Source organism: Microcebus murinus, chromosome 10 (assembly GCF_040939455.1).
Source record: "Microcebus murinus isolate Inina chromosome 10, M.murinus_Inina_mat1.0, whole genome shotgun sequence".
NCBI lineage: Eukaryota > Metazoa > Chordata > Mammalia > Primates > Cheirogaleidae > Microcebus > Microcebus murinus.
In genome coordinates this window covers 58475060-58486841 of record NC_134113.1, presented here as the reverse complement: position 1 = coordinate 58486841, position 11782 = coordinate 58475060, and the positions used below count along the sequence as shown (strand labels likewise).

Below are 11782 nucleotides of genomic sequence, written 5' to 3'. Positions count from 1 at the left end.
CTTATTCAAAAAGTATTAAGAATTCCAAGAGAATGACTGAAGAGCATTAAACCAAGCACCAGATCCTGTTAAGTGCAGGGCCCTGTGCTATTACACTGGTAGCCTGGCCCTAACACAGGCCTTTCTACTTCTTGTCTGAACTGTGTCTCTATACTGGTCTTCCAGCCTGCATGCCTTCACTCCTTACTCACAGCAGAGTACAAATCTCCCCATCTCCTTCAGCATAAAACCCCAGCTCCTTATCATGATACACAAGGTCCTCCTATCTGGCTCTTCAGGCTCTTCTGTGTTGCTCCATACTTCACACCCCTTTGTTAGCTTCTACCTAAACCTCTGTGCTTCTATGCATATTTTGTTTTGTTTAGAATGTCTTTCTACCTATCTCCCCAAAAATCTCCCAGTTCATCATTCAAAACTCAACTCAGGTATTTCTCTGTGAACCCTTTCCTGACCTCTTCCTTAGTATTTGCTCCTTTTCTGCTCAAGCCCTTGATATGCATGGTTTTCCTTGTTTGTGTATTTGTTTTTGAGACAAAGTCTCACTTTGTCACCCAGGCTAGAGTGCAGTGAGGTCATCATAGCTCACTGCAACCTCAAACTCCAAGGCTCAAGAGATCCTCCTGCCTCAGCCTCTGGAGTAGTTGGGACTACAGGTGTGTGCTACTATGTCCAGCTAATTTTTCTATTTTTTTGTAGAGATGGGGTTTTGCTTTTGCTCAGGGTGGTGAAATACAATATTTCAAAGCAAGCCTCAGCAAGCTTTTTCTTAAAAGGCATGATAGCAAATATTTTAAACTGTGTTATCCAAGAGACAAAATTGAGGATACACATAGGTACTTATATAACATTTTTAAATGGGAAAAAACATTTTTGGGTCATGGGCCATACAAAAAAAGATGGTAGGCCAGATTTGGCCCATAGGCCAAAGTTTACTGACCCCTGCTTTAGAGAACCAATTAAGCATATATATATATCTGTCTCCCCTTTGGACTATTCAGACCTTCTTGTATCTCCAGTGTCTTATTCAGAGTCAGCTGCACAGTAGGCACTCAATACAGACTTGTTGAGTGAATGGATGAATGAATGATGGAACAGGAGCCTGAACCCCTGTGGGGAATGAAGCCAGAAACCTGTATGCCTCATTTGCCACCTTTCTTCATCAGACTTCTTTTCTCAGATGTGCTAAGGTGTCACATGGAGCCATATGATTTGAACCATGTAGGAAAATACAGCTCAAGAGTAACAAACAGCTAGACTGGGTTTGAATCCCAGCTCTGCCACTTACTAGCTGTGTGACCTTGAACAAATCACCTCTCCTCTCTGAACCTCAGTTTCTTTATCTATAAATGAGGAGGCAAATAATACCTGTCCTAGTGGTTTGTCTCTCCAAGCCCTGGAAAGAAGAAAGGCAGGGTTCTTCCAAAATAAACCCAAGGTTTCTGGGGTGCTTAAAGTTGCTCCTGAAACCTAGTCTTATCTTTTGGCCCCTTGAGAAGCAGCCCAGATGTTCTGATGCTCTGTCTCTATGTCCCAACAATTCTTGGCAATGATCTTATAAGTGGTCTGTCATGCAAAGAGGGGAAGGAAACAGCTTGAGTCTCAGGAAGGATAAAGGAGAGTGAAATGACTCTGGGGTAAGTAGCAGAGTAATTTCAACAGAAAAGCCTAGATTTCACTAGCCAAAGGAAAATGCGTAGGACCGGAGGTGGGGAAGGAAGTGGCTGAGGTTGGGTAACTGCGGAGTTTCTTATTCTTTCAGTCTACTATAATAGGATACATGACAGCAGGATACCTCCTGCTTAAAGCCTGACTGTCCACCAGAAAGGACTGCTCTTTGGGTGAGTTGAACTTCTTCCGCTGGAAAGAGAATTAGAAGCTTGGAGACTCAGATAAATACTTTTGTGATGGGTATACTTTTACCTTTTCAGTCTCCTCATCTACCAGGTGGTAAACAAAAAAAACTGAAGCCTATATGTGTATATAGTGGAGAGGAACAGAGGGAACTGTAGCGGTATCCTGAAACAGAGAGGGATCATTGGGGAAAGGCAAGGAATTAGAAAAGTTGCAGGGCACTGGGTTTACTAAGAGCATCTGGATGGATATTGAAGAGGCCTGGGGTTAGATAGAAACTAAGAGATATTTAGATAAGAACTTGGGAAAATCTTTGGGAATGGGAAAAAACTAAAAAGAGCCTAAGGAGAGAGGTGAGGATTTTGAGATTAAGAGGGCTAGGAATGGCTCAGAAGGATAGAGAATTAAGGTGAGCTCCAGTAGCCATTCAGATGTCCAAAGGCCCAGAGCTATTCAAGAGAGCTAACTTGATGGCCAGGTTCTGATTCCCTCTTCCTCTTCTACCTCCTGCCTCTTTAGCCTCCATCATGTGGAACACCTCTGACGCCAACTTCTCCTGCTACCACCAGTCTGTGCTAGGCTATCGTTATGTTGCAGTTAGCTGGGGCGTGGTGGTGGCTGTGACAGGCACTGTGGGCAATGTGCTCACTCTACTGGCCTTGGCCATCCAGCCCAAGCTCCGTACCCGATTCAACCTGCTCATTGCCAACCTCACACTGGCTGATCTCCTCTACTGCACCCTTCTCCAGCCCTTCTCTGTGGACACCTACCTCCACCTGCACTGGCGCACTGGTGCCACCTTCTGCAGGTTATTTGGACTCCTCCTTTTTGCTTCCAATTCTGTCTCCATCCTTACCCTCTGCCTCATTGCACTGGGACGCTACCTCCTCATTGCCCACCCTAAGCTCTTTCCCCAAGTTTTCAGTGCAAAGGGCATAATGCTGGCACTGGTGGGCACCTGGGTTGTGGGTGTGGCCAGCTTTGCCCCCCTCTGGCCTATCTATATCTTGGTTCCTGTAGTCTGCACCTGCAGCTTTGACCGCATCCGAGGCCGGCCTTACACCACCATCCTCATGGGCATCTACTTTGTGCTTGGGCTCAGCAGTGTTGGCATCTTCTATTGCCTCATCCACCGCCAGGTGAAACGAGCAGCACAGGCGCTGGACCAATACAAGCTGCAACAGGCAAGCATCCGCTCCAACCATGTGGCTGGGACAGATGAGGCCATTCCTGGTCGTTTCCAGGAGTTGGACAGCAGGATAGCATCAGGAGCTCCCAGTGAGGGGACTTCATCTGAACCAGTCAGTGCTGCCACCACCCAGACCCTGGAAGGGGACTCATCAGAAGTGGGAGACCAGAGCAACAGCAAAGTAGCTAAGCAGATGGCAGAGAAAAGCCCTCCAGAAGCATCTGCCAAAGCCCGGCCCACTAAAGGAGCCCGAAGAGCTCAGGAATCTTCATCAGAGTTTGGAAAGGTTACTCGAATGTGTTTTGCTGTGTTCCTCTGCTTTGCCCTGAGCTACATCCCCTTCTTGCTACTCAACATCCTGGACGCCAGGGTCCAGGCTCCCCGGGTTGTCCACATGCTTGCTGCCAACCTCACCTGGCTCAATGGATGCATCAACCCTGTGCTCTATGCAGCCATGAACCGCCAATTCCGCCAAGCATATGGCTCCCTCATAAAACGAGGGCCCCAGAGTTTCCGTAGGCTTCGTTAGAACTGCGTCGCCAGTCACCAGAACCCAGAACTGTTTCCTGCAGAACCAAAGTGGCCAGCTGATACGAGAACAGGTGAAAGCAAGACCTGTGGGCATTTTCACAGACAACCTCTCCCCACTCCCAAACCAGTGTCTTTGTCCCTTAATCAATGTTTCAGCCCTAGGCTGCCTAAGGAGTATTATTGATTATTAATAAATGAATTATATGCTTTTAATGTTCAGATGTGATCTCTGAGGAAGATGGAAATAAGTCAGGGTTTGTTTGGAGCTGGAACCTAACAGCTGAGGATTTGGGGGAACCTAGTCAGAGTAGGGGCAGGAAGCAGCTGGCCTGGGATATAGCCTTCAGCTAAGAGGTTTCCAGGTTGTAAAACATATAAAATGGTTTAAGAGGATTAGCCTTTTTATTTAACTTCCCAAAAATGGCCCCTGCCCCCCACTGCTGCAGGGACACCCCATCTCTGCAAACAAATTTATTCAGCTCAAAAAAGTTTTATACAGGCCGGGCGCTGTGGCTCATGCCTGTAATCCTAGCTCTTGGGAGGCCGAGGCGGGCGGATTGCTCAAGGTCAGGAGTTCAAAACCAGCCTGAGCAAGAGCGAGACCCCGTCTCTACTATAAATAGAAAGAAATCAATTGGCCAACTGATATATATATATAAAAAATTAGCCGGGCATGGTGGCACATGCCTGTAGTCCCAGCTACTCGGGAGGCTGAGGCAGAAGGATCACTCGAGCCCAGGAGTTTGAGGTTGCTGTGAGCTAGGCTGACGCCACGGCACTCATTCTAGCCTGGACAACAAAGCGAGACTCTGTCTCAAAAAAAAAAAAAAAAGTTTTATACAGACTAAGCAAGAGCAAGACCCTATAGAAAACAGAAAAATTAGTTGGGTGTGGTGGCACCTGTGTAGTCCCCAACTCTAGGGAGGCTGAGGCAGGAGGATCACTTGAACCCAGGAGTTTGAGGTTGCAGTGATCTATGATGATACCACTTTGCTCTAGCTCAGGTGACAGAGTGAGACTCTGTCTCAAAAAAAAAAAAAAGAAAAAAAGTTTTATAATTCAGCTTTTTTTTTTTTTTTTTTTTTTTTTTTTTTTTTTTTGAGACAGAGGCTCACTCTACTACCCCGACTGGAGTGCTGTGGCATCAACCTAGCTCACAGCAGCCTCAAACTCCTGGGCTCAAGCAATTCTTCTGCCTCAGCCTCCCAAGTAGCTGGGACTACAGGCATGTGCCACCACACTCAGCTAAATTTTTCTATTTTTGGTAGAGATGGGGTTTCGCTCTTGATCAGGCTGGTCTCGAAATCCTGAGCTCAAATGATCCGCCTGCCTCGGCCTCCCAGAGTGCTAGGATTACAGGCGTGAGCCACCGCGCCAGGCCTATAATTCAGCCTTGATATCTACTACAGTGAGTCTAGCTCCCTGGCCCTTCCCTATACAAAGGGAATGGTCATGGAGGGAGACTCCTTGCTCTACAGAAATGGAACTGAGCTTGGCTGAGGCAAAGGCAGACAAAGGCTTCAGCTGCCCTAGCAGGGTCTCACTCATTGGGGCTAATTCACCTGAGTCCCAGGCCCTCGCTTCCCTTGCACTTGTTATCCTGGCTTATGAAAGCAGAAGAACAGAGATTTTAGTTAAGAGGGCTAGGGGACCAGGCCAAGGGGAGACCATACCATTCCTTTTCTCCAGCACTACCAACAGCCCATCACTGTGTGCATGCTTACACACATCCTTAAAGCACCTGTGGCCACCAGGTGACGCTGGTTCTCTGTGTTTCCTTTCTGGCTTCCTTGTTGAGCACAGAAGCTGGGAAGCCAGACTCCTGACCGGAGAGTAGAGACCCAGGGACCTGCACTGTCGCTTTTTCCCAAAGCTTAGGAAGAAAAGTGAAGAATGAGATATTCGTTATTCATGAGGTAGTTATTATCTACTTGGGGCAAGGCCCGGGGGGAGTAGCAGGGTGGGCACCATGGTGGCACTGAGGATGGAATATGAGAGTCATGCTGACATGAACACTCTGGCTACATGCTGTCCCCTCCCTACCCCTACAGCCATGGTTTGAGGGAACAAAGTGAAGTCTAGAGAGATTCAAACAAAGGCAGAAAGAACCACAGTTGTGGCGGACAGAACAATACCCTCACATGCTACCCACTTCCATGGCCCAAGAATCCTGACTCCTAACCTGGAACATGCACTTCTAGGTGACTTCCTTCCACAAAAATCATAGCAACCTAAACTGAGTCAAAGTGGGGCTACTGAGGCAGGAATCCAGACAGGTAAACTGCAGGACCAATGAAGAACTTCAGCCTAGGAGTGTAGAGATGGTTTTAGTCAAGGCTCTCTGATAATTAGCTCTGTGAACTTGAGCAGATCTCTGGACCACTCTGGGCCTCAAGTTTTATCATCTGTACAAAACGGAGTGTGTGGTGTGGGGTGTACTCTTACCGTGTGCCCAGTGCAATTCTAAATCCATTTTTTTTTTTTGAGACAGAGTCTTGCTCTGTTGCCCAGGCTAGAGCGCCGTGGTGTAAACCTAACTCACAGCAACCTCAAACTCCTGGCCTCAAGCAATCCTTCTGCATCAGCCTCCCGAGTAGCTGGGACTACAGGCATGCACCACTATGCCCAGCTAATTTTTTCTATATATTTTTAGTTATCCAGATAATTTCTTTCTATTTTTAGTAGAGATGGGGGTCTCGCTCTTGCTCAGGCTGGTCTTGAACTCCTGACCTCAAGCTATCCTCCCACCTCGGCCTCCCAGAGTGCTAGGATTACAGGCGTGAGCCACCGTGCCCGGCCTAAATCCTATAAATATATTATTTCATGTAATTCTCACAGAAGTACCATGAGTACCTATTATAATCTCTTCCTTACAAATGAGAAAACTGAAGCACATTTAGGTTAAATAATTGTCAGATGTTGAAGGGCTACTGAGTTATATGACCATGATTTGAGGGCCAAGTCTAACCACTACAGGACAGCTGCCTTTCTAAAACTAGAATCAAATGATCAGATATCCCTAACTGTCCTTCTTACTCAGACCTTCTAAGAATCCGGAAGTCAACAACTCTCTGGAGGGCTGTAAAAGGATTTACTCTTCGTAGTCCTTGAAGGCAATTCAAAAGTTTGTCAAGTAGAAAGGAGCTGCAGTAGGGATTGAGGTTAGACTTCAGAAAGGACTTCCCAATTATCATTCACTGGATGATAAAAAATTACTCAGGGGACGCTGGAAAAAATGACTCAGGGGAAACAGGGGGACACCCTGGAGTCTGAGAGCAGAGAGGAAAGATCTTAGCAAGAAAGCAACCTTTTCCTTTCTCACCCCCTACTCCCCACACACCCACCAACGCTCCTAATTCAATAAGGGCAGAATGAAGGAAAAGAAAGGGAAGAAAAACAAAGCTTCCTTCAAGCGTTCTCTCTTGAGGGTGTGCCTGGCCCGTGTGTCCATACACCAGGTCCCGCACGGTGCGTGGCTCACGCGTGCCTCGGGGAAGTGTGTGCGTCTGGGGGCCCTGTATGCACATGAGTGTGAGCCAGTGTCTGTCTCGCTTGGTCTCTCTGTCTCTGTCAGTCTCCCGCCGGAGCCCAGCTCTATCGCTGACTTCCTGACGCTATCTCTCACGGCTTCTCTTTGTCTCTCCCCATCTGTCCGTCTCTCCTGTAGGCTGTCTTCATCTCTTGTACCACCTCTGTTATCGCCTTTTTCTTCCTAAGCTCGTTCTCTCCCTCCTCCTCCCCCCGGCCCCCGGCCCCCGCCCCCCAGTCCCCCAGTCCCCCGCCCGGCTGCTCTTGCTCGTTTGCACACTCTCTCTCTTTCGCTGTCTCTTACAGGCAGATTTATGGTCAGCCCAGGGCCTTTCATTGGCCAAGCGCTGACAGAACTTGATTTAACGCCGCCTCTCATTGGCTGAGCTTGACAGGCCGATTTACGAGTCACTCTACCATTGGCCAAACCGCCTTGGCCCTGATTTATGGCTCAGTGGCTGCGGGGGTAGGGGGTGGGGAGGGGGCGCAGCTGGGGAATGAGGATGCCCCTCCCCTCGCCACCGCTTCCCTCTCCCTCTCCCTCTCCCTCTGCCCTGCTTTTTCTCTTCTTTCTTTCCCTCCCCTCAAAGAATCGTGCTCCCTCTACCTGTTCCTCAAGCCCCCTCCTCCCCTCGTGCACTGGGAGGGGAAAACGGGGTGTGGTGGTGGGAACTGAAGGGAAGATGGGGTCTAGAGGGCACCTGTGGGCGGGGGAGTCTGAGGGGTGCGGTAGGGCCGAGCAGGGAGAGGAGAGGACACTGAACAGGGAGAGAGGAGACTGAACTGGAGTGAAAAGGGGAAACTGAGGGGGCAAAGTGATGACAGAAAGAAAAGGCTGAGGGAGAGAGAGGGTAGAGGAGATAAGGGGAGGACCGTCTGAAGAGAAGGAGGAGAGACTGAAGGGAAGGGGCGCATTTGAGGGGCAAATGGGCTAAAGCAGGAAGATCCGGGCACTGAGAGGGACTTTTCTTTTCAAACCTCACTATTCAGACTGAATAAGACACACAAATTTCATTTTCAGACAACAGCTCTGAAAAGAGAAAGGCTTAAGGCTTAGAGAGGAGCAAAGACATAGAGAAAGGCGCAATAAAGAGGTAAAAGGTTGGACTGATTCTTAATATCAGGGAAAAATTTTTTTAATTAAAAAAAGAGAGCGAGAAGCAGGAAAGGATAACTGGAAGGTAATAGCAAAGCAAAGAAGGAGGGGGAAGGATAAAGAACTAATGGGGAGGACCAGACCCAGACCTAAGGATGGGGATTTGGGGGGAGAGCAGGGTGCAGTGAAAAAAAGACTAATCCCCAGAGGAAGTATTGAGAGAAAGGACTCCTACTCCCCCTCTCTATGCAGTCCCATTGGTGTCTGCATGAGGACAAGTCAGGCACCTCCCGCAGGAGACATTCTGCTTCAAGGCTGCAGTAGGCTTCCCATTCCATACACCTCACTCCTCCCCCTTGCCCACCTCCCCAGTTAAATTTATGAGTCCAGGGTTGTTGGCCTTCAGGAATTAGGGATATTTATGCCTCTTTGAGAGTGAGGTTTGGAAGGTGATAAATAAGGGGCCATGGGGGGTGCTGATGGGGGCTCCTATATTTAACATGGCCACTTTCCCAAGGCCCCCACCCACCCATTCCCTCTCATCCTGAGCCAGAGGAGGAAGGTGGGGAATGGGTTTCAGATATCAGGAAGGGAGTTTGACTATCCTGGAGAGCTCCTCAGAGGACTGCAGAGCTTTGCAGCAGAAAGGATTGAAGGCAGATAGGGGAGGAACTTTCAAAGCATCCTGGCATTCTTATAGCCCCTGGAGTGCAGTTACAGCATTTTTGTAGAAGATGGGGAGGAACCCGTTTCCCCTCTGTCCCCTTAAGCTTAGTTGCTGAGGAATAGAGGAGAGAAGCCAGGAAATTAGGAGGCAGATTTCTCTGGCTTGTCACCTCCCTCACAGGGAGAGGAAGATTTGAAATCCCCCACCTCCCACAGACCACAGCCTGGATCCCTGGGAAAGGAGGCTAGGAATGTAGGGCTCAGGGCATCTCCTAGGAATCTCAGCCCCCAACCTGTCCACCCCCACTGCTGGCTGAGAATTAAAAACAGCCAGTAGTTCTTGACATCCCTTGCCCTGGGCCTCCAGGAAATGAGGGAGGGAGAAAGGATCTGCCTGTGGATCCGCATGCCTTCTCCAGCCCTCAGCTCCAAGAGCCATGTGTCTGTGACCCCCAGTCCAATAAGAGGGCTTGCTCTGAGCTTGGGTAGATAGTGAACAAAGATGGGGGTCCATGATATAAGGGAGGTCTAAGGAGAACAGAGAGAGCTGGGAGTCACCCACTCTCCCATCCCCCATCATTCCCTCCATCCACTATGGCCTTAGCAGGGCTGGCTACAGGGCACATGCGTACACACACCAGACTGCTGCCAGGAGGGGGGATGAGGGGGAGAGAAGGGGCTAGACTGGCCCTTTAAGAGCCACTTAGGGTCAGAAAGCCTGGGCTATGGAGAGGGGAAGGAGCTGATGTCAGAAGACGGATGGGCAGCAAGATGGGGATTGATGCTAATGGGGGAGTTAAAGCTAAGTACCCAGACACTCAGAGGGCAGAACTGCAGATCTGTCTTCCTTATGCTCACCCCCCCCCTCCCCAAACCAAGGCTGTAAATCTGCCTCCTCAATTGGGGGAAGGGGGAGTGAGGAAAAAAGACATGCTCTCTTCTCCCTTTTCCTGTTTCTTCCTTACCACAGTGTGTCCACCCCAGCTCCCAATTCTTTTATCCTCTCCCAATCCCTGACCCCTTCTCACCAAAATTTACAGTTTTGGGCTTTCCATCAGAAATTAAGAAAATGGTTTTCTGTTTGCAAGAGAGAAGAACGTAAGAAATTTTCCTTCGCCAGACCCAGGTGGGAATGGGTTGGTGGGATTGTGGTAAGAGACTGGTAGATTGGAAACTCCCAGTTCCCTCAGTTTCTCTTCCTTCCACCTTCTTCTCACTTGGAGTTAACTTTAGCAGTCTTCTCCCAGGACAGTAGGGTGAAGGCAGGAGGCAGGATGTTGGGTGTCAGGGGCTGGAAGGGGCATGAGAGCCTCCAAGTTGGGTTTATGAAGGCCCTTCACACACAGATTCTGGAGGGGCTGGTGGTGGGCCTCCACAGGCAGCTAGGGACGCTGCAGGAGCTGTCCAATGAAAGATATACAGTCTGGTTTCTCGGAAACTCCTGGATCATACCGTTCCCTCTCCTTAAGCATACGCCCTGTCTGCTGAGTAGAGACAATTTCAGGCCAATAGCCTATTTACTGTAAAGGCAGGGTCCAACTGCTCCTTATACATCTTGGGAGGGAGTTGGGGATCTCAGGGAGGAAGGCTGTCTCAGAGGGGCTACAGCTAGAATTAACCCTTGGCAAATTCATTTCTTTCTTTGCTTTCAGGTGAGACTGTGTCTCCCATCTTTCAGGACCCATAAACACCCCTGTTTCCCTCCCTACTGTCAATCAGGGCCTGTTTTTGAGAAGTCCCTCTCTATATTAGAGGGAAAACCCTCTGCATCTCATCTGTTGCAATATTAGACCTGAACTCCTTCCTAGTCCTGGAAATAATCGGTGCCTGATTGCCCTGGTTTCTGAGTCCTCCTCAGTATCTGTAAGAGAATAACCCTGGCCAGGCACAGTGGCTCACGCCTGTAATCCTAGCACGCTGGGAGGCAGAGGCGGGCGGATTGCTCGAGGTCAGGAGTTTGAAACCAGCCTGAGCAGGAGCGAGACCCCATCTCTACTATAAATAGAAAGAAATTAATTGGCCAACTAATATATATAGAAAAATGGTGTCGCATGCCTGTAGTCCCAGCTACTCGGGAGGCTGAGACAGCAGGATTGCTTGAGCCCAGGAGTTTGAGGTTGCTGTGAGCTAAGCTGACGCTACAGCACTCACTCTAGTCTGGGCAACAAAGCAATACTCTGTCTCAAAAAAAAAAAAAGAGAATAACCCTAAGACATCAATCTCATCCCAGGGTCATCCTCTTCTCTGTTTTCTAAGTCTTTGGAGATAAGGGAGAGAGCAAGGTTGGAGTGGGAGAAGTTTGGGGTTGTGAGTAGAAGCCTCTGGAACCCAGGCTTCCAGCCTCCCAGTATCTGGCCTGGTACTCCCTCCCATCCCAGGGAGGTCAGCCATTGCCCGCAGCTCTGGTCTCTGGCTGCTTCTCAATACTGGTGATAAATCCTGCCTTTGTCTCCCCTCTGACCCAGGCCCCAGGAGGGCTGGGGGTCAGGGCTGGGGGAGGGGTCAGTGTGGAGGAGATACAAGGAGAGTGGGAGGAGAAGATGGACAGGAGCAGCTGGTGGGCAGGCATGGGGGGTGGGCAGTGAGGGGATGGGGCCTCTGGATTCTACAGATCCTGGACATTCCAGCAGGCCTGCATTCCAAGTGAGAAAGCCAGGATTCCTGAGATGTGGAAATACCTTCAGAGTAGCCCCTGGAGCATTAGGAATATTGGGAGATACGGGGTTTCTATGGGGTGCCTCAAGGAAAGAGGTGGCTGAAAGAAATGGGAAATAGTATTGTGGAAATCATTGTATCCCCACCACAGACCCCTAAACACCCCTACACACGTGTGCTGTGTGCACATGCGCATAAACACACACAGGATTTATGACCCTTCACCATGAGGGAGCCCAGGAGAGCCAGCCTGCCCCTTGCCTGGC

General features: G+C 49.4%; 1 protein-coding gene across 1 annotated transcript; it reads left to right on the top strand.

Moving 5' to 3' along the window:
• The first annotated feature begins 1762 nt into the window (after positions 1-1762).
• On the top strand, positions 1763-3784 carry GPR84 (G protein-coupled receptor 84). The gene is made up of 2 exons (XM_012764469.2): positions 1763-1838; positions 2371-3784. Exon 2 carries the CDS (start codon positions 2379-2381, stop codon positions 3567-3569), a length of 1191 nt encoding a protein of 396 aa, XP_012619923.1. The 5' UTR covers positions 1763-1838; positions 2371-2378; the 3' UTR covers positions 3570-3784.
• Positions 3785-11782: the final 7998 nt, after the last annotated feature.

What these genes read in the sequence shown, in the direction of transcription:
- GPR84 (XM_012764469.2), top strand. Translation starts at nt 2,379, where the DNA reads ATGTGGAACACCTCTGACGCCAACTTCTCCTGCTACCACCAGTCTGTG.